Source organism: Micrasema longulum, unplaced genomic scaffold, assembly GCF_059751315.1.
Source record: "Micrasema longulum isolate JH-2025_06_02 unplaced genomic scaffold, ASM5975131v1 h1tg000097l, whole genome shotgun sequence".
Classification (NCBI taxonomy): domain Eukaryota; kingdom Metazoa; phylum Arthropoda; class Insecta; order Trichoptera; family Brachycentridae; genus Micrasema; species Micrasema longulum.
In genome coordinates this window covers 850,365-878,122 of record NW_028277303.1, presented here as the reverse complement: position 1 = coordinate 878,122, position 27,758 = coordinate 850,365, and the positions used below count along the sequence as shown (strand labels likewise).

Below are 27,758 nucleotides of genomic sequence, written 5' to 3'. Positions count from 1 at the left end.
CTATTGGGGCGATTTTGAATCATTGGGTGTATGGCGGGTGTATGAACTTACGCACGCATTTATGTTCAAACAGCAACTAATCAAACTATCTACTGAATAGCTTGAATGTTGCGTGTTATCACTTATTGCTAAAAGTAATGTCTTCCAACCAACCAAAACTTACCTTTGAACTTTGCATACCAAATTGAATATTGGTATAGCCACTCCGCTATCTCCCCTATAAAGCCTCGTATCTGTTAAAATCTCTCTCTCTCTTGTGTTTATCCTGTTTAAATCCAGTTCATGTCTACAAAGATTTGAAAATACTCAAAATATTTCAATCCAATTATTTTCAATAACTGGCAACTTATACATGACAGTTCCATCACAATAATTTATGATTTTTTGTGACAAATCGCGTATTATATTTTCCTGACGTATGCACGTTGATGTTTTTGTGTCATCCGGCTTTCGGTTTGAACTCTTTTTGTGTTTATATATTTTATGTTTTTTTCAAACATGCAGTTATTGTCATCTTAACCAATCTTTTTTGTATTGAAATATTCTAAAAAATTACAGTACATAATTGTATTTGAAGATTAAAATGTAAAAATACCCTTGACACGCCCGTTTTTTACTAAAACATGTGGATATTAAAAATAACAGTTTTTGTCGCAAGAATGTAACAAAAATACACACATATCGTAAACATTGTGAGAGGTTTTAGCATTATTCAACTTGTTTTATAAAAAACAGATTCTATATGTTTCTAATATCGCATTCCGCAAGTCACAAGTGTGATTGTTTTTTACTGAAATGAGTGACGATGATGATTATTTCTCAGACGCCTTATCCCTGGGTTCCGCAACGACTCTTGCATCTCTAAAAAACAGGAAGCAGTTGTTGAGCCTCTCGCACTTTACAGTCTACCACTCTGCCGAAGGAATTCCTGACATGGACCTCCCAGATACCACGCAGGACTCTGCGCTCATTTCTTCCAAGGAAATAGTTGATAAGGTTTCTGATCACCTTATTAAGGCCAAGCCTGTCACACTTTATTCCCAGTGGAAAAATAGGGTAACCACACATTTTATCCGTCTTTGCAAAAGATGGATCCATTAACCACACAGTGCACTTTCGTTCAAATATTGCTTGACTGTGGGATCAGGTTACATTTTAATTCATTCTCTTTTAGTTTTTGTATCTTGTTTTGCCCTTCCTTCAACTGACTGAAGTATTATTTATTGCTCCCTTTACTTGTAGTGCTTGTTTGATTGTAAAACTTCCATTAGCTTAAATATCACAGTTTTATCGTCATGATCGTAGAACAAAAATGCATGTGATTTTCTTCAACTTTACATGAGAGCAGTTTAAAAGTTTTTTGACACTGTCACCATAAGTACAAAAGTATATCCTTTGATAATTGGGTAAGTTATATATGTATTTCAAACCTGAAATATAAAGCCTTTGTAAAATATAAAAAAAGTCAATGTTGCGTTTTTCGTACATCCGTTGTTGTTCTACGTTCACGGCAATATTTAATTATGATATATGTCATATTTTAAAATTGTACATAAAAACAAAAAGCAATGTGCTTTCAAATACAATTCAGTGATTTTTTCAACTGCTTTACAATTTAAATTATCTCCGTGAATCTATTTTTATTGAGATGACTTAATGTTAATGCGATACATTGATAAATGGGTAGTTAAATTAGATTTTTATCAATTGAAGTCTTTGTAGCTTTAAGAAAAGGACTAATAATTACAGAACTTTTGAATAGCTGAAAAGAATCAAATTTTATAGAAATCTGTTATCTGATAATCTCATTATGTGGCATATTAAAATGTTTTTATTTAAAAATTATACCCATTTGGCTGAACGAATTCATTTTCTGTTTTCAGAGAAGCTTGGTGATAGGGTCTTTTCACGTTTTAAAATTTTTCTCTTTTAAAATTCTTTGCTTATTTAAATAAGCTAGAAATTATGCCAGTCTTTACCGCTGTATTATTTTTTTCGTGTGAAATTGGATAAATTTTCAACAAAGGTTTAAAATATGCGTATTTTGAATTAACTTAAATGAAAAGCTTCGTATGACATTACGCTCGTCATACTATGCTTGAGTTGAACAGAAGGTTTGTCAGAAGCGCATTCAACGAGCATGACGGATGACGTCAACGTTGCGTGATGCCAACAACGAGCCATTTTATATGTGCTCGTTTTTAAAACTGTAAATTTTTAATGAAAATGAGGTTTTTGTACATTGATAATTTTATTATTAGAATTGTAAAAATCTGCTCTAAATATTTTACAAGTTTTCAACGTTTTTCCAAATTTGTGAAAATACTCTTATTATAATTTCAATTTTGAATCAAGTATTTTTAGTTATGGTCATGTGTTTTTATGATATTTTTTCCACTTTTAAAGCGATTATTATCAATCTTCTCCTCCGTGCCTCTACCCCGGTCCAGGGTCGTATTATCTATCATACATAGGAACCAATTTATAAAACTGGGACATGTTAGCTTAAATCTATCTGGAATGCACTTTCTATCTATATTTATTTATAACATTACACTTTTTAAAATTATTTAGGTATTCATCGTGTTGTGGTCCTGTGGTAGTGTCGCAGACTCGCGTATCAGAAGTCTGAGGTTCGAACACCATTCTACCAACTTGATTCTTATTTCTTATTATTTATCAGTTATTTACAACTCGTTGAAAATATCCCCAAAAATCTTGATAATCTAATAAACCATTGTGTATGGGAGCCATTTAAAGTTTCTCACTGGTTTATTTCTTTAACGTAGAATTTTGGTTACGTACAAAGTGCATAAACCTTAGATGAAATACATGAAGCAATACAAGTCATATTATGTTTTTTCTTATATTTGATATTTTTATATGTTGTTGTAGGCAATTTTTATACATGTTACATGTACCTTTTTACCTAATATCTTGGAATTATACGACTTTAACCAATTTTAGTATTTAAATATTTGAATGATTTTTTTTTTCTAAATTGTATCTCTCAACCCAACCTTTCGTAGACCTTATAGAGTAGGGCTGCATACTTAACTTCGTAGAAAGGTGGATAAATGCCACAATTACTTTCTCTACGTAATAAATATCATTTTTCAAATAAAATAGTCATAAGTACATCCTTGATTGATTATTTTTGAAATGCGTATTTAAGTCGACCCATAGTGATTTGTTTTTCCTAGGGACTTTATTGATTTTCCATATTCTTATTACAATCTGTTGAATATTTAGTATTTTATTTCATAATTTTAGCAGTTTTATTATTACTTCCGTCTATTTTGGTTGTGGTTATTTTAAGACGTGTTATTACTTTGCTATTTTAAGGTGTCGGGTAAATCCCTTTATAATATGACCAATACAAACACAAAACAAATTGACAAACAAATAAACCATCACGCCGTTCCTCCTTAGAGGTAGGCAGAGATAATAGAATGCCCACTCTGTATTTGCATGTGGACCTTGCTTCTTCTATATTCATACATCTCATATACGCGCTTCAATTATTCCTACTTTTGACATGTCCATCTTTAAGTATTTGTTGGATTTAGTCATGTCATGTCTTTCTCGTCTTCCTTGGTTTACGCATCCATCAAAATTTGCATTATAAATCTTTTTAGCCGTTTTTTGCTCTACATGTCCAAACCAACGCAGAACTCCTTTCTAAATTTTGTTGATATTGCTTATCTCAGCCTTAAATAATATACAAATCTCCTCATTTAAGACGATAGGTGCACAAGTTAGTGCCAGATTCGTATATATAACCAATACAAATAACACTCATTTTCTCATTAGAACATTTTAATTTGTAAATTGTTTTTGCACAAAATTTATTTTTTGTATTTAAGTATGTATTTAAGTACTGTGCTTTTTAATTAATAATATAACCATGTCCGCCTCGATTGTCTATCATGCAACAGGTCTCTGGTTCAATTCCTGACATGTTTGCCATAAAATATTTATTTGAAAGGTGTTTTTGCACTAGAATATTTCATAGTCCTGGACTGGCACCTGAAGCGTAAGACTGATCTTTTTACCTTTATGTAACAAAAAATGATCAAGATACGCTGCGATTGATATACCAATGCAGCGCCCTATGCACCATTAGGTGCAGAAATAGAATGATGAAGATGATTATAAAGATAATTTTGTTTTTAGCTCTATCTAATTATTTATTACATGCATGCATATTTTTATAAAGTAAAAAACACATTTTTGTTGAATAATTTCTCCCATCGTCAATCAAAATAGAATAATTAGATAATCTTCACAAAGGAAACTATCTCTGATTTTTTTTTTTACCAATGCCAGTGTCTTATGTACCACTAGGTACAGGTAAAATCAAGGAGAAAAGAAAGATTAATTTCATTACAAACAATTTAATCAACTTAGTTTTTAACAAGTTTAGAAATCGTTTTTAAACATGTTTGTCACTAATACCACTTATCTGATTAAAAGAGCTTTCATTACAGTAAGTAACTACATAATTCATTAGCCAAATTACAGTTTTTACACAGAATCTGTTGATCATAAAATTTTAGTCACAAAGTTTACTTGTGTGACTTAATTTTTTGATGTGTGTTTTTTGACCTGTTTGTGATAAAAGTGTAAACTTCAAACTGACCCAATATAATGGTACAATTAATTTTTAAAATATGTAAATACGTTTTATTATTTCCCCTTTTTTAAAAAAGTATTATGATAACTTGAAATGGATATAAATAATTAAATGTAGGAAAGGAAAGATTTAATCATATTAGGATAAGAACGCATTACAAGTAATATTATTTCTTAACTTCCTCCATTTATATTTTATCGTATTTTGTAGTGCATAGTGCGCTGCATTGATACGTCAATGACAGTTTCACCCTGATCATGACTTAAATTTAATTTAACCACTAATACATTCCATTAAATTATTTAATAGTGAAATTATTTACAGCGTAACTTAGTCATTATTTGTTACATTAAGGAAAGATGATCGGTATTATACTTCAGGTGTTAGTCAAAGGACAATGAAATTTTGCAGTGTCAATACACCCTTTTAAATTTATTATGTAAATGATATCAGGATAAATAAATAATATCAGAATAGATTTATTTTTAATACACAACAGGCCAGGAGGCCCTATTACAGTGGTGAATTACAGCACAGAACACACGGGCTTGAAGACAATCACATTTTTTTGTATTCTCCATGCCACGGAGGCTGCCAATAAATATTTTAAATTTCCCCGCCCGTGAATTTAACTCGAGATCTCGTGTATTGCATTAACTATTTCAAATTGAGGCGAAGGGCGATATCATTTTTTAATTTACCCTTGTTTTATGTAGTAAAATAGATTTCTAAAAATATATAACAATATAAGTGTATACACAAATTTGCGTGAGAAAAATTACCAGTACTATCAAAACATTAATTTATTTAAACCTATTACTGTTTTGATAAGAATAGAAAAAAAATATTGCAAAATAAAATATGTCTTCCCAACACTGTTTTTTACTTATTTAATTCTGAGAAGGCAAAAAATTAAAACCAACTCTTAATAATCATATGTTTTTTTCATTTTTATTTTTAATATCACTCCATTTCACAAACTAATTCCCCGAAATAATAAAACAATAAATTCTTATCTACTTTTTACTTTGGTCACTAATATAAATTTTGTTGTTTACATAAAATCCCACACGCACATTTTACTAACAAATACATCACAGTCAAAAAAACTGGTCTCTCTTGATTCAAACAATACCTTCTAAAAAAATGTTCTCCGTGACTCATTACTTACAGGAAGTACTTAGACTTGTATTTGTTTAAGAGTAAAGAAAAACCATAATTTTGCTTTCGGAAAATGCTTACAAAAACCAATTATTTTTAAACTAATTTGCTATTTAACTAACAATGGTTAACAGCTTAAATATCGTAGCTAGCAATTTTGGCTATCTATTTCGATTTCGTATTTCGATATCTACCAATTGTGAAACTGAAATTGCAAACATTTTATTATTATTATAATAAAAAAACAATGTTTATTTTTATGAATATTTATTAATATTATATTTATTTCATCTCCTATGAAATCTATAAAATTATATTTAAGATAAGCTCTCAGCTATCGAAAATAAACAAGTGTGATAGAACAGTGATTAAATCCAGACTCCATAACATTACCACTTAACTACAACCTTGTGAACATAATATGGAAGATTTGGTCCAAAATTTTCACATTTTTGGTAGTACGTTTAGGAGTTTAAAATTACAAATCTTAAATTGAATAGAAAATATTAAAGCCATTAACATTTCAAATATAAAAATTGGTATCCAAAAAGTATATACGTACTTCTGTTAAGAAAGTAAAAAAAAGAAATAAAACAAACCTGCCTATATCTAATAATACATAAAGTTAATTCGGTCACACATGTGTGTCATATACATTTTAAAAATAAACTATGTGCTTTAAATAAGACAAACATACATGAAAAAATGATATCATCAATTTATATACACTTAAAGATAATTGTTTGCCATATTTATTAGCATAAAAATATTTTCAATCATCTACTGAACAAAGCAGATGTCTTTTATCAGTTTTATTTTCACATCTACATTTATGTGCTACAGATTAGAGAATGTCTGTTGGTAATTGAATCAAATCAGTGCAGCATCCACTGCTTACAGACCGGTAGTATCTTTTAATGTAGCATTGCTATGTTCATTCAATTGTGATGTAAAAGTTAGTATTTATTATCTGTTGTGTTGACTATTGTGTAGGAAACATTTTCTCACAATAATCTTAAATTAGACTCATGGGTAGTTAATAGCTTCAAGATGAGAGTGAGTAATGAAGATTGCCTTCATGTTTTAAATAATATCTGTGTGGAGTCTAAATTATGTAACCTTTTCACTACTACCTACACTATGTATTATGTGATTTGTTAAAAAGGTTAACCTGAATTTTATGTGTATAATTTATGAATATTATTTGCACCTTGAACTAAAAGAAAATCATTTTCAAACACTTGTATATCACACATGCATTGACCTTATGTATGCTTTTGGAGGTTATACCTTTACAGGTTAATGAATACTATTGCTGTGATTTTGTTGTGTAAATGTTTTTATGTATACTTTCAGACTTGGAGACGATTTAAAGATGGTGAGAAGGTCGTTGACTTTGTATTGGCTTACGCCCCACAAGACAGTAATAATGCATTTAAAGCGGCGAAACGGGCAACATTCCAAAGTAATCTCATTGAGGAAGGGTTACTATTGGAAATGGAAGAAACTCAACAAAATTTGCACTTTATCAAGATACATGCCCCCAGAGAAGTCCTTTGCCGATATTGTGAAATAATGAAAATAAAGATGCCAATCAAACCGGTGAGCATTCTATACTTAATTTTTGCTATTCACTTATGCAAATAAGCTTTAACTAACTTAGATACAGACTATATAAGTGTAAACCATTTTACCGTGATTTGTATTTTTTATTGTTTTATATAATTATGATCCTAATATTACTCTTTATGATTTGACACGCCACATCTCTAGTTTTGGGAGATTCTCCTTTCATCACAACTGACCATCATTGTTTCCCGATCCATACCCAATAGTACGCAAGGCATTGTATCAGTATTCGATCTGCAGCTTATCTCGATTATTAATTTATTAGAATTTTTATATAATGTTTATTACAATAAATTCATCATAAATTTGTGCGTTAGATAATATTTATTGTTGTTTATAAAAATGATTTTATTTCAGATTCCGGGTCAAGAATATATTTTGGATCCAGAAGACTTTGTGGATGTTGTAAAGTCTAAAATTGGAAAAGCTTTAAATTTTGTAAAATTAGATCCAAAGTATTTCCCGGAGAGAAGGCATGAACTGACAGCGGAGTTTAGTCGAGATAAAAACTATTTGTAAGTTTTAAATTGATTTTTTAATTCAACAATGTTTTGAGCATGTCCAAATGTTTGCAGACAGGCTGGATTTCTTCCCCAGGGAGTTATTCGGATCTAAATTTCTTTGATTTGATTTTTTTATCATTGTTAATCATTCTCTGTGCATTATCACCTAAATAGACAAGAATTTTATTTATTGGTAAAAGTATTATTATAAGGGATAAAAATAATTCCTTGAATAATAGACATGCGCCGTGGCGTATTTGGTTAGACGGCCAACTGTGAGACTGGCATCGCGGGTTCAATTTCCACCAGTTGTGAGAAAAATATTCAAGAAATATTTTTTTCTCAATATTCTGTGTATTTTTCATAACTTCCTACCATATCCTCTCTTTCCCGCCCGCTGACAAGCCTCTAAAATTGTAGCTTAGTGGGTTATTCCTTTTCAAATTAAAAGAAATAAATAAAAAATGCTTTAAAAAGAATAAAAGAGTTTTGGATAATTGCTGTTAAGGTATATGTTTTATTTTGTATATCACTGCTTCAGAATTTTAATTCCTTTTTAATTAAAAAAAAATTCAAACTTGTTAAATTTATGATTAATATTTAAAGCATTACCTTTGCGGTTAAACATTTGGATAATTTATAATTACAAATCAAACACTGATTTGAGTCTACTGAACACTTTATTTTATTTTTACAAATATAAACATATAAAAATAAAAACTTCGTGACAATTGTTCGTGAAAATGCCCTAATAAGGCGAAACAATTGTCACGAAGTTTTTATTTTTATATGTTTATATTTGTAAAAATAAAATAAAGTGTTCAGTAGACTCAAATCAGTGTTTGATTTCTAATTATAAGTTTAAATATGGAGTTCTACAAAATAAACACCAAATCAATCAATTTGGATAATTCTTAATAAATATTGATATATAAACCTTTCCATGCCTACCAGTTTCGAGATGTAATCAGTGCACATTGGTGTTTCCTCCTGGTAGCGTGTGTCCTATCAGCATGTTAGTTTTATATTTTTCAACTTATGGTGGAGTGGTCAGCGCATTTGCCTACCATGCAAGCGGTCTCGGGTTCGATTCCCGACATGGTTGATATGAAATATTATTTAAAAGGGTGTTTTCACACTATAATATTTCATAGTCCCTAGACTGGTGCCTGAAGGGTAAGACTGATCACCTTACCTTCATGTAACAAAAATGATCAAGATACGCTGCGATTGGTGTACCAATGCAGAACCCTATGCACCATTAGGTGCGGAGAGGGAATGATGATGGTGAAGGTGTATAGTGGAGCTTGCATGTTAGTGTAATTAGTGATAGGATAGGATAGTTCATTAATCTATTATCCTTATTGATGAGCTTAGAAAAAATATGTAATAGGATTTATTTTTACTAAACCTTTTACAATAATTATGAAAAGTTGAAACTATTTGTTGGTTGTCAATAATTAATATGATCCAGACATTATTGTATAAAGGAAATGATATTAATATTATGCGCATACATTATAACTGTAATCACTGGTGTTATTTGTATTATTCATAATACTGAGATGAGTATTTATTCTCCATATTTATAGTATGCATATACATTTAATTTAGAACTCATAAATATTATATAAAATAATATTACTATTGTATTAAATATTTATACACTCCTCGTTAGAATGAACAATCATGTAGGTATTTTAAGATATAGAATATGAAAACTTGTAGAATTTGCAATGAATCAGTCTCACAATTATCTGTGTTAAGGACTGGATTTTCCTTAGCGGGAGGGGTCTGAGTAGGAAACTCTTTTGATTTTTCGAATTTATGACCTTCTTTTTTCTCTTTTTAAATTAAAAAATATTCTTTATTTAAATGTAAGTCAAATGTTTGTGTTTGCTGCTTATCGTAATAGAATTAAGAATAGTCTAGAAACCGCATACCCGCATCAAACAGAAGGCGACTAAACTACTCTTAAAATATTAGTTTTACGTTTTGACCCATTAGTTTCTTTGTAGACGTCGCTCAGTACACAACTCCCGATTCGAATTCAACTATGCCGTGTTGTGTCGTTTTAAAGTGTAGAAATACTGCTGGGATCTATAAGAAACAGGATGAGATCACATTTCATGTGTAATTAGCAAACGCATTTGTAAGTAGCAAATGCATTACTTAAAAATTGAATTATTTTTCTATGTCAGATTGTCAGATAAGTACTAAATGATTTTAAAAAAAAATCATTTGGTACTTATAATCATCATCATTTCCCTATCCACACCCGGTAGTGGATAGGACATTGAATCAGAACTCCAACCGCAGCGTATCTGGATCAATTTTCTTACATGGAAAGTTAGATGATCAGTCTTACGCTTTAGGTGCCAATCCAAGAATAATGTTGCAGTTGCAGTGTAGAACCACCTTAAAAACCAATATTTCATTTCCTCGCAGCTAGTAATCAAATCTAGGACCTTAACCATGGTAGGCAAACATGCCAACCACAACACTAAGAGGCTTACCTATCTCCACTCGATTTCCTTTTTCAGGATTTTTACCTTGGCATTGAGTCGAAAACAGTCATCTAGTGATTTTGTTATATTTCACACACAGAACTGTATTCTTTATCCTTTTGGACAAAGATTAGAAACATTAAATGCAAGGCTATTACTCAAATTCATGTAATATTTTATATTCAATAAATACAGTAAAACTCCAATTATCCAGATTTATAACTGCCAGACGCTATCACATAAAAACTTACTTAAACATGTCCAGCAGAGTCAATTGCTTTGACGAAGAAACGCACTGGCCACCTGTGCCTTTTTTTATTTATTATTATAACATCTCCTTTGTTTTTTTATTTCCTGATAACGATCCGGATATTTGGCAATCTGGATGACTGGAGCTTGTATAGACAGAGTTCTACTTTATATAAATGAATATGTTTTTTCTTTCTTTTTAGATTTGATGTTGACAGACCTGATTTTTTTTCTCAATCAACTAGAATAAGTGTTGTAGGATTTATTTTGGAAAGAAAACGGTTCAATAATGACCATGAAGCTGTTTTCGATGTTGGAATACAGAGGCTTTTGTCTCTTGGAGTATATAAGGCTGCATATCCACTGCATGATGTAAGTATATTTTTTTTAAATATTTTCGGCGTAACTCGGACATTTAAAATTAGGCTCGAGATAAGAGGGTTCTTCTTGAGTATCAGTTATCTTTTTATTATGTTTGTACGGTATTTTGTAAAGGTATTATTTACCTGTGTCAAGAAAAATTATATTTGTGTGTTGTGTGAATATGCACTACATATTATTATTTTAAATGTCTGCACCAAATAATCAAGAAACAAAATAATTTTATTTCTACCGGGAAAAAAAATAATCCAAAAATAGGTACTTTTATATCTTTTAAATATTGTATTGATATTGATATTGTCAAATTATCTTTACATTTCATTCTTAAAATTGTTAAAAGTTCGAAATATGGTGAAAAAAATCATATATACAGAATATTACTAAACTTATTCATTTAAACGAAATGCCGAGATTAACTATCCGTTTCATTTTATTTAAATCAGTGACTGATATAGGAATTAAACTGACTGAATATTAAGTGGTTGGATGCCACTTGACATATTATTTAAAAAGTACGAATGTAGAATAGGTAATCTGAATATTTAATAATTACAAATATACTTTATAGTATAAGCAAACAAACCACCACGCCATTTCCCCGTAGGGGTAAGCAGAGAGGATAAAATGCCACTTTAATCTGTCTTTGCATAATGACCTCGCTTCCTCTACATTCATTTATGTACTCATACACACACAAAAATTATTCCGACTTTCAACTTGTCCATCTTCAAGCATTTGTTTAATTTGGTCGTGCCATGTCTTTTGCGGTCTTCTGCGTTTTCTGCATCCACCAACATTCACATCGTAAATCCTTTCAGCCATCCAAACCAACCCAGAACTCCTTTCTTGATTTTGTCGATAATGCTTATCCCAGCCTTCCATAATGCACGGATCTCGATATTTGTACTCTATCGTACATAGTTTTACCGCACATCTGCCTGAAAGATGGCATTTTGACAGCATTCAGCCTACTTTCATCCTAGCTTATCCAATTATATAATTTTTTTTTGAGTTAAGACAAAATACATTGTTTTACTTTACATATTACATTACATTACATATTTTATTTGTACAAAATATTCCCAATCAGCAAAAGTGCTGGTATGAGGGGATTATAACACATTATGACAATATTTAAAGTCGATAAAATAACATTACATATCACTCGTCATATGGACTGTAAGAACAGTTTTTTTAAGGTGTTTTTTAAGTGCATATGTGTTTTGTATATATGTATTTTAAGTCATTAGAAAGTGAATTGTGAAAATGACAGAACTTTATTGCTGTATACACAAAACTGTTTCTTTTTTGTTAATTCTAGGTTGCTCGTAAGTTTGTTTATTTGTCCCTCTGGGATCTATATTGTAGTTAAAATTTAATTATACATGCATCTTTATTTTATTATTTTTCATCTTAAATATCATCTTTACTTTTTCTGTGTAAATTAATTCTTTGAAATTGAGCATTTTTGTTATTTTATATAAATCTATAGTTCTAATATATGTATTAAAATTAAATGTTTCTTTAAATAATTTATTAATTGTTCTTTTAACTAATTCTTGCATTTGTTTACTACAAAGCGACCATATTACTAATCCATATACAAAGTGTGGAAGTAAGAAAGCTTTGTAATTCATTAATTTTCTCCTTTTATCAAAGACTTCTGTTCTTCTCATTACTCCTATAATTAAACCCAGTTTTTTTATAACTGCTTTGATATGGCGGCCTCCATGGTTTAGTGGTCAAGATGCTTGACTCACACTCGGAAGGTTCTGGGTTCGATTCTGAGTGTTCTGTGATGTAATTCACCACTGTAATTGGGCCTCCTGGCCTGTTGTGGTGCAATATATATTTTGTCCATACTAATTTGCTAACTTCGCTCCCATACATAAGAATCGGCACCTGCAGTTTATTCTATGTTTGTATTTTTTTAAAGTATATCAAGTGTATATTTTAGTTTAAATTATTTAGAGACTGAGATTATTTTATTTTTTTTGTGATTCATTAATTAAAATGATTTTATAAGGTGATGTGAATTTAACACATTTTGTATTTTATTTAGGGGGACCATTCAGAAAAGGAGACACAGAGAAATTTATTATTTGAACAGTGGGCACAAATTTCTAAGTGGATAAATTACCAACCAATTGATAATATCAAGGATTATTTTGGAGTGAAGTTTGCTCTTTATTTCACGTGGCTGGGATTCTATACGCATATGTTAATTCCTGCTTCTATAGTTGGAATAATTTGTTTTATCTATGGTCTTGTCACACTCTCTTCCAATACACTCAGGTGAGAAAAAAATAGTTTATTTGCTTTGTTAAATTGATCATTTAAGGGAAAGACGATACGGATCAGAGACACTTATATGCCTTTTATTTGTGTATCTAGATTTTTGTACAAATATGTTTCTTGTATATTGGCAGCAATTTATTTTAGTCAACCAGCCAATATTTTTTTGTCCAGTCTGAAGTTGCGCTAATTTTGCGCTAAGCGCTAATTAATCGAATAAATAAATGGAAGTGTACCAACTATTTGTAATTGGTACCTTATATTCAAATATAAGTTATTACAGCCAATATTTTGTTACAATTGCAGTTGTGAAGTATCAATACTCTTATTAAAAAAAATTATAGCTAATTCTGGAGCGATGATACCAATTAATGGTAACAGGGATATTCCATAGGTCAGCTGTTTTTTTTTTAAATTATTAATTTTAAGTGCTTTTATTATGTCATCACTACTAACACAATCAAATTTAAAATTCACATTACATTCTTAAAAAACATTTCAATGAACAACTCTGCTGTGATAGAGGAGTTTATACATTTAGTTTATAAGATTGTAATATTAGTTAAGGATTTTTCAAAAGCCATAGTGTTTTTCCAATTCCATTTTCCGCTCCCATACATAAGGGTCAGCATCAAGACTCCACTGTAAACTGCTAGCTTTGCCTCCCGCGACAAAAAAATATTTTTCAAGGTTGAATTAAGTGCACCGTTCATTCTGTTCTCGGCACTCATTCTTCTTTCATTATCTTTCTCACTCATTCCATCCTAGTAAACATATTTCCCAGATATACAAATTCCTCTACCTGTTTCAGTATAAGCCCATTCACAGTGATCTCAAATTTAGTCATACTTTCATTTTTTTCAAAAACCATCACATTGGATTTATTGACATTCATCAGCAAATCGCCGCCCTTGCATACATCGTAGACTTTTTTCACCAAGAATTGCAAGTCCTCTTTGCTACTAGCAAGTAGCACGGCATCACCAGCATACAAAAAACAATAGACTATTAATAGATCATCTTTGAATGCCCTTAATTCAACTCCATGACTTAGATCCTTCTGAAGTACATCATCTACTCTGTAATTAACCTTATTATGTATTTGTTACTTTTGCCATTTGTATTATAATCACATAACCTATATATTTAGCATATTAAATAAATATCACCCTAGTTTCTTTAATTAGTTTGTTCTTTTTTTCATCTACATAATTATTTTATTAAATTTCTTAATCTGTATAAAAAAAATTGCCACTCCTGCTACTGCTGTTCCTACCAAAAATTTGAAAGTGTGTTTTTTTTAAAATGCAATCTGATAAATAATTGTAATATTTCTAAACAACGTACTCTAATAAATACATCTAAAATATAAAGATCAAACTGTTTTGATAAATAATACATAAAACCTCAATTTCCTCAAAACTTTTAATATGTTTTTTACTGCCTTCTTTCATGGAACGGTAGTATATCTAGACTTATTTTTACTTTATTTAATTTACAATACCTGCTGCCGTGTATAAGTTTAAGTTTGTGATGTATGGTTTTAGACATACTAAATAATATTTATTTTCTTTCAGTAATGATATTTGCAACAGTAATCTGAATATAACTATGTGTCCTCAATGCGATGCATATTGTGATTATTGGAAACTTGAGGAAACGTGTTTACAAGCAAAAGTAACTTATCTCTTTGACAATAATTTTACAGTTATTTTTGCTGTATTTATGTCTTTTTGGGGTATGTATACAATAAATCTAACTTTACTTTAGTGTAACAAAATACTGTCTTCTTTCGCATTCTTAAATTCTTAAAAAACTAATAGTTTTGTTTAATTTCAAATAAATCTATAATTTTACACAATAAGTTACATTTAACATCCAAAAAAAAACTTAAGCATACCTAATACAAACGTTATATACGTCACACACAAAAAACGTTTTTTTTTCTTAATAATAATAACTATAATAGTATTTATTCAATAAAATAAACATATTATTACAATATTAATACATTATAAGAAGAAAAACATAAAATTTTCAAACATAAATTTTGTCCCAATTAACTATTAAATAATATTTTTTCATTTAAATTATTTATTGACAATTCTTGATAGAATTCCATTGTATTTTTTATATTAAATAATAGTTTGTCATCCGGTGGTGCTCAGACATTAGATTTAATTAAGATTAAATCAAAGTAATAGAGTACTGTCATAATTTTGTACACATATAAAATTATGAACATTTATAATTTTGTTTTAGATGGTTTGAAAAAATACTATTAAGAAGATAGAAAAAGTAAAAATATAATCGAACAAAATAAATCAAAATTATTGACTTGACTTGACTTATATAACTTTTATTTTTCTCCACGTCATTTTTATGGTGAATTTAACTATTCGATAGTGTAAAAAATAGATAAAAGAATCTAGGTATTCGTACGTACTCTATAATTTTGATTAATGCATGTTTGTAACAAAAAACCTGGCTTTGACCTGTAAATGGACCAGAAACATAATTTGTGTATATCTGATATAAATGTTATTAAATATGTAAGTTAAAAGTAGTTCAAATCAGGTTGTCTATTTGAGTGCACAATTTAACCCTTTTGTGTGCCCCAAATGAGGGGTCTGATGTACTGTAGAATATCTGCTCACACAGCGCGGGTTTAAACTGTGCAACTCGATTAAGCTTACATAATACCCTGTCTGTGTAATCTGTATGTGTAAATCACTACAATTAATGCTATGAATCATCAACATATAAACAAAGTTTTCATGTTATAATTTTTATTTAATATTGAGAATTTGAAGTTAACATTCTGTGAAACTTCGTAATTTAAGTAAATTTATCAAAACTCGATGATATAATATAACTTACATTATTTGAAAGCAGTAAAAAACTATTTGAATTTTTGTATTTTCCTTATCTGCACTTAAATTATACCTACTGCAAACTTAAATTCTTTGCCTAAAACTGTTATCTCTATAAAGCATAATGTAACTCGACACATAAAAAAAACATGTTTATTAAGATACACATATTTATTAGACCTACATTTTGTCTTGTTATACCATGAAACGCTTGAATTTTTATTTTGTACCTTTAATGTTAAAGCCCCCTGGACGTATATAATATATTATAATGAATATAATATAAATAATAAATAAATATTACTCAGAAAAATGAAAAATTATAAATGAATTTTTTTGATTGCTCAGGATTTTTCGCACTTTCTACATAGTCTGGAATTAAAATGATTGACATTGCTTCATTTTAGGAACACTGTACTTAGAATTATGGAAGCGCTACTCTGCCAACATCGCACACAGGTGGGGATTGACGGGACTAGATTTACAAGCCGAGCATCCACGACCACAATATTTAGCCAAACTAACAAATGCCAAGAAGAGAAAACTCAATGTCGTCACTCATGTTATAGAACCAACTGTACCTTTCTGGCGAGTGCGACTACCCTTCACTTTACTTAGTTTTTCGGTGGTTCTCTTTTTGGTGAGTTCTGTAATTAAATTTCGCATTATAAAATATTTTATGTTAACCATGCTAGGAATTGAACCCATGACCTATAACAAGGCTTTAAATAAAAGTCCCCAATCTTAAAATATTAGGGAACTTAATGTTGTATGCTATCAAAAACTAATGAGGAAGTTCAGTGGATTTTTTATTTGTTAATAGACTTTCAAACTTAGTAAAAAAAATAAAATATTTTCATTTCTCGTATTATCATGACTTCAATTTTTTAAAGTTACTTTAATGTCATTAGTTCTCTCCGGTGAGTTGTCCTAATTGGAGGATTGGCTTCCCGGAAACCGGAAATCTATCACAACACTCATCATTGGTTGATTTAAAAGAACTTGCTATGTCATTTAAAGAAGTTCAATTTTACTAATTTTTCATACATTTTAGAGAAACTTTGCCGTACAATGAAATGCTCTAATTTTTACCGCGTGTAAAATACTTTTTATATCCAATTTCCCATAGTACTGAACTTCCTCATCATAATAAAGTAATAATTTTTACAATTTAAAAAACACATAAACTCTTAAAATTGTGTAAAGTGGCCACTTAAACCAGCCAATGACAGGTCATAAGCCCCGTAAATGCCTAGACTTTCATATTCCATTGTCTAAAATGTTCTCCACCCCTGTTGTAATTTTTTAATCTTAAAATTGAGTTTTCGACTTTAAGATATCAGTGTTTAAGATAAGTGCTGAATGATGGCTTTACACATTGCAATGTCTTAAACTTCCTGTTGTTAAACTTCCTTATTATTATATATGCCGCTCCAAATAGATTTGGAGCTACAGAGGAATCGCTTAGCTAAGTTGCTAAGCCAGGAGATGCGTTTTTCTTCAACCCTTGTAACATTATTTGAACTATTAGTGTGTTACTTATTTATTTAAGACATTTATCCCAACTTCATGGGATAAAAGTCCATAAGCTTTACATATTTTTACCTTTGTTTCCAGATTGCTCTAGCCGTGGGTGCCGTATTTGGAGTCGTATTATACAGAATGTCTCAGTTGACGTCAAATAGTTTTTTTGGTGAAGCTGATGACATGGCTTACAAAAGCTTGATAATGCCGTGTAGTGCTGCATTCATGAACTTGTTCGCAATTACTCTCCTCAACTTTATCTACGATCGTCTCGCTGTCTATTTAACAGAAATGGAGCTCCTGAGAACTCAGACTGAATTTGACGACAGTCTTACTTTGAAGATCTATCTTTTCCAGTTTGTTAACTATTACTCCTCCATATTTTATATAGCATTCTTGAAAGGAAAGTTTGTTGGATACCCATCTAAATATAACAGAATTTTTACGTATCGCCAAGAAGAGGTAAGAAAAACCCTTGTATTTTTTGTGAAGTTTTGAAATTTTTAAAACATTTTTTTATTCCCCATCATTAACAGAAAATTGAATTTAATATTTTTAAGGATTGACAATGTTGTGATAGAACACATCTATCTGTAGTTGCATATTATTATTATTAAAAAATAAACTATTCATAAATATTGGTATTAATTTTCTAATAGTATTTTCAACTCATTGAAAATGCCCACCAAAATTGTAATATTTTGGTAAATCATAAGAATGCAAATATTTCTTTAAAAAAAATATAAAAAAATTAAACACGATAATTTATTTATTGAATTATAAATACAACACCAGTTACTTTGATTATTAAATTTTAAATAAAAACTAGATATCATTTTAGTATTTTTATTTTTAGTTCAAAAAACAATTTATTGATGAACATAATTAGATAATTGAAGACTTGAGTGGATCAAGGTGTTATGTGACAAAAACAAAAATCAGATATCTCTGGGGTTAAAGTTTTAAACATAAGTACAATTTACACCTTCATTTACTCTCAAAATCGGTTTCCTGCTACTTTTTAATGATGTAGTTGGCTTTTTGTGAAAGGTACATGAAATTTTGATTTATGTAAAAAAGTTTATTTAAAAAAATTGTGACAACGCTTTCATCAACTCATTTCTTCAATTGTTATTTTGACAGGTACATTTTTAAAATTTGTCTGAATAATAATTTCCCAATATATTATACATAAAGCATCGGAATATTTGAGTTATTTGTTTAATTTTTGACAAATTTATGATTGCACACTTTTTACTCATTCAAATTTTTCAATATTTGAATTTTTTATTTATTACCAAAAGAACTTAAATTTTACTCACATTGTAACAAAAGCAAAATAAGAGAGTGGCTACTCGATCAAGAGTTTATATATGAATAGTAGCTTAGGTGTAAATATTTTAATTTTTCATATATTTTCTTGTATTTAAAAAATAAATTTATATATTATTATTTGTATAAACATGTTTATTCTGATCTTTCCGACTGTTAATTTTTATCTGTTATTCATTGTTTTTATAAATGTAAATAATATTATTAAGTTATTATAAATATAATCTTTACCAACAAGCTACAAAAAGTGGCTCGGTGGGATTTTAGTTTTGGTAAAAATTTAACCAGTGAATTTTTTTTTAAATTGTAAAAATGTATAATTATACTATTAAATAAAATAAAATAAAAAATAAAATACACGAAACCGCAATTTGAAGAAATAATTTTTAGTTGGAATAATCAACACGCGTGCATGAGAAGATGTATCAATGTAGAGGAAGCGAGATCTGTATGCAAAGACAGAATGATATGGCTTTCTATCCTCTCTGCCTACCCGGGGAAACGGCGGTATGGTTAGTTTGCTCTATTTTTATTCGTAGTTATTTAATTTTTTGCTTTTATCTTCCAGTGTAGCCCAGGGGGATGTTTTCTAGAACTTTTTATTCAGTTGGCAATCATCATGATAGGAAAACAAGCGGTTACATCGGTACTAGAAATGCTGATACCCTTCTTAATGAAGTGGTTCAATACATTTATGGTAAGTGCTTAAAATTAACGTCACGTAACTCATGTATCTGGCAAATTCATGACAATCTTTTTAATTTAAATTTTTTAACACAAACATTTTTTGTAAGATTTTTATTTTGGCCATATAAGATTATTGCACACCTCAAAGTCTGATTATCTCAGAATATGTTCTTCAGAGATATATCACTGTTGCTTTGGGCTTGAGGTGGTATAATCACTCCCCTTCCGCACCTTATGGTGCATAGGGCATCGGTACATTAACTGCAGCATATCCTGATCATTTTTGCTACATGAAGGAAAATGATCAGTCGTACGCTTCAAGTGCTAGTCCAAGGGGGCTGTGAAATATTCAAGCGTAAAAACGCCTTTTTAAATAAATGTTTCGTGTCAACCATGTTGGGAATTGAAACTGAGACCTCTTGCATGGTAGGCAATCGCTTTGACCAATTAGACCACAATGTAGTATCAATTAAATTTTAAAAGGACAGAAAACTATTTACTGATATTCCTGTATCTTATATAATATCAGCATGTTTCAGGGGCGAATCGTCAAAGAAAGCGATTATGCACAGCTTACCATTATATTTGACTTTTAATTATAATAATTTATAGTAACCATGTTTATGGGAAAATAAATAAAGTAATTGTTATTTATTATAAATCACCGTTTATATCTTTCTACAAAAAAATATCTAAGAAGTGCGCCCAGCGCCAGCGCTCAGCCCATTCTTACTGAATGATTAAACTAGCCGATTACCTCAGCTTATTCTTCCATACAAAAAAGTACACTGTATTTTTCGTCTTTAACCCAAGTCGGCTTTTTTAGTACTAAAACAAACTTGCAGATTACAAATATTTTTAGAAGATTCTCTATTTGGAAACTAGTATTTCAAACATTTTTTCCTAAGGACTATTTTTCTTTGATGGGATACCGTTGACATATTATGTATCACATAGGACAGGTGGCGTTTGCAGTAGCCGTTTTAGGCATTATTCATTTTAAAAGAAATCGGCTAGTGCTCAAGTCTTGACAGTACTATCAATGACAGATCATAATGAAAATATCTGCTGAATGTCATTGTGCTATTTGTTAATAAACTTTTGTACAAGTTTAGTATTCTATTAAAATAGTGTAGAATAAAGCTATGTATATCGCGTGGTTAATAATAATTGTTGTTTGAGTTGATTTTCACAGAACCACAAAAAAATTAGTCATTTATAATTACATTACTTACATGTTATGTAAGTACTTATATGTAGCACAAATTAATCAACATTTTTAATAGATTACCTATAAAATAAATCACGGCTCGCCACTGGCATGTTTCTCCTTCTTTTTTTCCCTTATCAGAACGAAGTTGTGCATTGTATACCACAATGATTTACCAATTGAAAAGTTGACTGTTTGATTTTTTTTTGTATGTTTATAGCACAAATCTTGTTTATTATCAAATAAGAATACAATACCTAAATTATTAATAGATAATTGAATGTATCATTCATTAATAGAAATAATAAAATACAACTAAATAATTAATATAAAATATGACAGTTGAATCATTGGATCGCATTTTGAATTTTTTATAATATATCAAGTATATTATTATGAAATCTTATAAATAAATTTTGTGGAACATGTTCCTATATAATTTGTAAAGAAATGCATTTCCAGCAACAATACGTGTATAATACTATTTTAGCAACATGTTTTTCATATGTATAATATAATCATTCTCTACAGGTCAAAACAGGCTTGACAAAAGGCGATGATGATGAATCAATCATCAGTTGCAATCAGTGGACGGAAGACTATAAATTGTTGGAATGGGGACCAAGAGGTCTCTTTGATGAATATCTTGAAATGAGTAAGTTTGTTCTCCTAAGATAAAAAATGTACAATAATTAAAGTTTTTAGTATTTGATTTTAAAGTTGTTTTGGAAATCCACTGTAGTTAATTAATATTTATCAAATGGTTTATAAATAAGCCACAATTTTTATCATTCAAAGCTACCTACAATAATGTTAACAACATACAAAATGTTGCAAACAATAAGTTTATTTTCTGAATCACAATTCAACAAATAATATTAGTATACAGGTAATTTACATTTTTAAAAAATAATCTGTCTTCAGAAAATAACGGCACAAACACACACACCTTTGCAACTAACTATTATTACTATTTTTATTAGTGTTTTTGTAAAAGCTTACTTTAATCTAGTATATATGTATTTTTCTATGTTTATTTTTTAGTTTTACAATACGGATTTGTAACAATTTTCGTATCTGCTTTCCCTCTGGCCCCAATGTTTGCTTTGATCAACAACATCTTTGAGATGCGATTGGATGCTAAAAAGTATCTTAAATATTATCGGCGCCCGGTTCCTGGTCGTGTGAGAAACATTGGTGTATGGTACAGCATTATGGATATTCTAGGACGCATATCAGTTGTGACTAATGTAAGTAATTTTCCATATGTAACATTTACAATTTTGTCCTTATTTGTCCATCCATATTTCCTCAATCTGACGGTTTTTCTAAAATTTTATAACTTTTGTTTCGCTTAACCAGGCGACCCCTGTGGCTTAATGGCTAATGCATCAGTCTCACACTGGGTTTATTTCCCCGTGAGAACACAGTAGTTAAAATGTGATTTCTTCAAGTCCGGGTATTTTGTGCTGTAATTCACTGGGTCCGGAAGCAAAATCCCATTGAGAGCACATTGTGACAGACTTAAAATCCTACCTGGGAATATAGCATTGAGAAGAGGAAAATAAATTAACTAGTGTTCTTTTGTGGTGCAAAATTTCAAAGAATATTTTTTTTTGTTTTTCAATAACCATTGGTGGTTAAAAAAAAATCGGATTATAAAAGTACTGTTGGTCTTAAATTTTAAGACTTAAAAACATTTATACATCACTGAGTATTTTTGTAAACCTCATGATTATCAATAATTTTCCCGCATTAATAATTTTATTCGATGATTTGATGTTTGATTTCAGGCATTCATGATCGCATTTTCCTCTAATTTCATTCCGCGCCTAGTTTACATGCTGACAGTGAATCCTGATGGAAATGACGAAGGCTTTTTGCAACATTCCCTCGCCTACTTTGATACATTAGATTTCCAAGCTGGTATTGCTCCGAGAAATTCAACATTCGGAAATATTACTGTAAGTAAACACCAATTATGTATAATCATTTTATATAATTCATTGTTTTATTAATAATTACATAAGTTAATTTCACTATTTTCCCACACATTTTTCAGATCTGTCGCTATCCTGAGTACAGAAATCCTCCGTTGCATCCTCGTAAATATAAACGACCGGAAATATATTGGCATATTCTAGCTGCTCGATTGGCTTTCATCGTAGTTTTTCAGGTACATTTTCATTTTGTGGATTTTTATATTTTTGCTAACATCCAGCATGCATATTTTGCTTTATTATTTATAACTTCTCAGACATACGTTCGGAGTAATAACACTCTACCACTTATATAGCCACCCATACTGACAAACACCATTCTAGGATTAACAATCACAAAGTTACCTATAGTTTGCAGCAAAACAATGGGCCCATACTCTTTAATTGAAAAGGAATAACCCGCTAAGCCTCTATTTTGAGGCTTGTCAGCAGGTGGGATAGAGGTGATATGGAAGGAGGTAATGAAAAATACACTACAACACCCAGACCAATTGAGAAAAAAACTCTTTCTTGGATTTTTTTCTTGCAACTGGCGGGAATCGAACCCGCGACGCCAGTTTCACAGTTGACCGTCTAACCAACTGCGCCACGGCGCCTGTCAGGTCGAGAATCGCAAGCAAAATGACTAAACCACCCGTTACCCGTCTATTGTTAAACCAAAAAATTGTAATGTTTTTGTTCTGTGCAATTGAGCAAAATGGCATCTCTATAAGCGGATTACACATTATTACTTTGAGGATATACACTCTTTCAAATGTATTTATACCTTATTGAAAATCCAATTACCAATCAACAGGCTCATGAGAGCCCTAATAGATTGGCATTTATGATATATAATACAACTTAACCTAAACAATCAAACAATAATCTATTTAAATGTTCAATGGGTTTAGTCATGGCATGATCTAGGCAGACATGGAAAGTGTGTCTCAAGTCAGGAGTGATAACACCGCTTTCTTCTTAAACGCATGCCTTTGCTGTAGGAACACATCGACAGTACTGTTTAGTGAGATTTTGCTAACTGTTCTGAGGATCCATGGCAAAGGGAAAAGAATCCGACTAGAGGTAATGGTGACAAGTTATATTGAGGTACATTAAAGTCCTATGGAATACCTGAAATTTTCTTTAGTTTATTCGTTTTTTTATGCTACATGAAAATACTAAAGTCCTGTGCCAACCCAACTTAACTCGGGACTTGTGTCCACATAAATAAAATACAAAACATTAAAACAAATAAATATTTGCATTTTGTTTCCACAGAATGTTGTCAGTTTTGTGATTATGACCGTCCAGTGGGCTATTCCCGATGTCTCCAGGAAACTAAGTGATCAAATTAAGCGAGAATCCTATTTGACAAGTGAAATCATCATCACCCATGAAGCGCTTAAGTCCAAAGGTTTATTTTTAATTAATTATCTAGAAACAAACAAAATTTTAAGCTCTAACAAACTAAATTTTCTAACAATTAAAAACATTTACAGGAAAGGGTCTACATACTGTAGTTTGGAATTGTTCTGGCTTTAATATTTTATACCCTCTCGCTGTACAAGACTGCAGTTCTTGTTCTTAGAAGCATCTGGTAGTCAATATTATTTTATTATAATAAATAAAAAAACAACTTTGGAAGTGCTTCAAATATAACATTTATATTATTTTATTAACTCTCCAATTCCTAAATTAAAATGGCTTAGTAATGAGTGATTCATGTTCTTTATTTTTAGAAAATATGTTTTTAGGGTAAATATTCTCAAGGCAATGAAACAGTCTATGTACAATTATTTTTATTTATTTAAGAAAAACAACAGTTGTTATATAAGAATATAAATATAAAAAATAGTACATGCATCCAGTTAAAGTTTTTCACAAATATAATGAGAGAACATGTTACATAGCAAAGAGAAAAAAATAATATAATATATAAGACAAGAGAAAAAAAACACGTAAGAAGTTAAGCGGTGAGGAAATAGAGTGGAGGAGTGGAGGAGAGGGATTTTCATAATATAGTTGACTGATTCAAAATTTTAATATGATAATAACATGAACCTAATTAAAGGAACATAAACTTATTACACAATGACAAGTGTTTCATTTTATAGTGTTTCAAAAAGTTTTTTTTTTGAAGTCACAAAACTTTGTATTAAAAATATCTAAATGGTTACAAAGTAAGTTAAATTTGGAGCAGCTACGATAAATAAACGAGTTTTGAACATAATTTTTTTTGGGCAATGGATTATAAAAAAAATAACTTGTCGTGTTAACTTTACGGGACAGTTTATTGAAATACGCTCTTAAGAAGTAGGTTTGATGTATTAGGGAATTAGTTTTCGCTGTTTTCCCACATATGGTGTTATTTTCGCCTTTTTACATCGAGGAATACTACAGCCAACTTCGTTGTGAAGCTTCACCATAGCTTGAAATTACAGTTTATGTTATTCCGCCGAAGTGTAAACAATATGTTTTTTTGTGGTATTAAACATCTCGAATTTTGTGCTGAAAAAAGATTATTCGCTGGGAATTTTACAAATCTTTAAAAAATCAAAAAATCTTGTTTATATCATTTGAAAATAATAACAAGTGTCTTATTGTTTTCAGGTGTATCTGCAACTCATTCCGAGCATACTGGTCTGCACCATGATTGTGTTCAATGCGAATTGAAAAACTCTTCCGCTTCTGCAGATAAAACAGAAAACAATATAAAAAAGGACAGGAATATTGAAGAATCTATTCTATGATAATCTCAACCAACAAATACTCAATTTCTGCTCTCTAAAAAGTCAAATCTATACCTCTCAAATACATATGTATTAATCAATCCCAATTGACTGTTGTGTCCCGAATCTGATTTATTTACTTGTTAATGTATCAATTTATAGTTATACCAGTGTTATGAATCACATTAAGAAGTATAAAATCATATGTTGTTAATTAATATTGATCGTCCAGTACATTAGTAAGACAAGTCAGAAAAGACGAGATTTTAATAAAGTATGTAGCTTTATATATTTTCCCTCCGATTCACTACACCGATACTTGAAAAATGACAAAATATATTAATGTTGAAAAAATTAATTGCTTGGGTCATTTAAACAACATTCCAAATGCCCTACCAATAAAGCGGGCATATTATTTCCAATGTATTCACTAAACAGCATTTGAAAGTGTAAAAAAAATTATTTGCATATTAACAATATTACATTTTCATCATCTTTATTCCCCTTTCCGTTCCACCCAGTGGAATATACGGCACTGCATTAGTTAAACAAATGCAGCGTATTTCAGATCATCTGTTACATGAAGGTAATATGATCAGTCCTACGCTTCAAGTGCCAGTCCAGGAACACTGAAATGTTGCAGATAAAACGACCTTTAAAATGAGATGAAAAATACAGTTTTAAAGAATATTAGATTTTAGGTGACAGTAAAAATAGTTATTTTCTCGCTGTCTCGAAACTTTAGACAATTGATATTTTCCTACATATGAGAAATGCATTCAACCTTTTTTTTAAATATGCTATTTTTGTTAGTAAATAAGCCATGTAAAGAAAATTATATCACGCGGTAATTACTAGAACTAGTTGACTTCATAATCAGCATTTGTAAGTTATTTAGTCTATTTGTAGCTTTCATGGAGGAGGATAAAAAATGTGTTTTTAGTGGGTAACTCAAAAATGCTGATTTTGAAATTATCTAGTTGTAGATATTTGCTAAATTTTAAGCTCGTATTTACGAAAGAAGTTTCTCAGATATTTCTTATTAAGAATATCCGAATTTTCACATAAAAACGATTTGATAAAAAGTTTTGAACAAATAAGTATAAATCTACTATTTATTACTTGACTTTGTGGCTTTAAATACCTTTGATGTTATAATTCTGTAGATGTGGTGTGCATTCAAAATGGACACAAGGTAATACAAATTGAAGTTTAGATTATGTTTAAATACTTTTGAATATACTGTATCAAATAAAAACACGAGATAATAAATAATCCATTAATCTTTTTGAGACGAGTTAATTGAAAATTATTTGAGTTTGAATAGAAAATTAAAAATAACGAAATAATGAAAATAACGAAAGAATGAAAACATTTCATTTGAATTACATTTATGAACATACTGGTCAATTGAATATAAATTTTGAATAGAAATTTGGTACCACTATTTTATTTACATTAGAAAATCGATGTGAGAAAACTGACTTTATATAGACTTTTGACAACTGAAATTTTCGCCTTAAGAAATAATATTTAAGTATACAATTAGTATGTTTAAGTTCCATACCATTATTAAAAATGCCTTAATGTTATACTAAAGTACAATGATACTTTTGCTTTATGGATACACCTATATTATAATGTAGAAGCTTTTGTAATGTTAATGTTCGCAAGTTGGTATATAGTGAAATGTTTTGTGTAATCTAATCTAATCATATTAATATGGCTTTAGTTAATTTTATTAAACATTACCTCACAGTTAAACTGTATTTTGTAAGAATTTTTTGATTGTTCATAATTTTAATTGTAGATAAAGAATAGGTGTGTATACATAATTTCTTTTTATGAATAGTTAGGACTTTTTTGTTTGTTTTTGTCTTTGTTCAATTTTCAGTTGACTGTATTTAAAATCTCAAGATGGGTTCCATTTACTAAAAACAAGTAATTAAATAGTTTTATTAATGAAAAATTAAACTTAAATATATCAAATTAAAAAAGAGTTTATTCCCAATACTAATTGAATCTGGGTTTACATGTTTATGTTTATAAAAATATATCAA

General features: G+C 29.8%; 1 protein-coding gene across 5 annotated transcripts; it reads left to right on the top strand.

Annotated features, from left to right (window-relative positions):
• Positions 1-392: 392 nt before the first annotated feature.
• On the top strand, positions 393-27,036 carry LOC148284686 (anoctamin-1-like). Of its 5 annotated transcripts, none has more exons than XM_088236406.1 (16): positions 393-453; positions 824-1,056; positions 7,154-7,399; positions 7,784-7,941; positions 10,889-11,057; positions 13,129-13,361; positions 14,939-15,099; positions 16,642-16,874; positions 17,852-18,220; positions 19,659-19,787; positions 21,519-21,642; positions 22,032-22,237; positions 22,781-22,951; positions 23,050-23,163; positions 24,248-24,383; positions 25,580-27,036. In XM_088236406.1, the coding sequence occupies exons 1-16, from the start codon at positions 429-431 to the stop codon at positions 25,717-25,719; spliced, it is 2,847 nt and encodes a 948-aa protein (XP_088092532.1). In that variant the 5' UTR covers positions 393-428; the 3' UTR covers positions 25,720-27,036. The 5 variants fall into 5 exon arrangements, with proteins under 5 accessions (XP_088092532.1, XP_088092549.1, XP_088092541.1 ...); XM_088236423.1 differs by having other exon boundaries at positions 395-453; positions 824-996; XM_088236415.1 differs by lacking the exon at positions 393-453 and having other exon boundaries at positions 659-996.
• Positions 27,037-27,758: the final 722 nt, after the last annotated feature.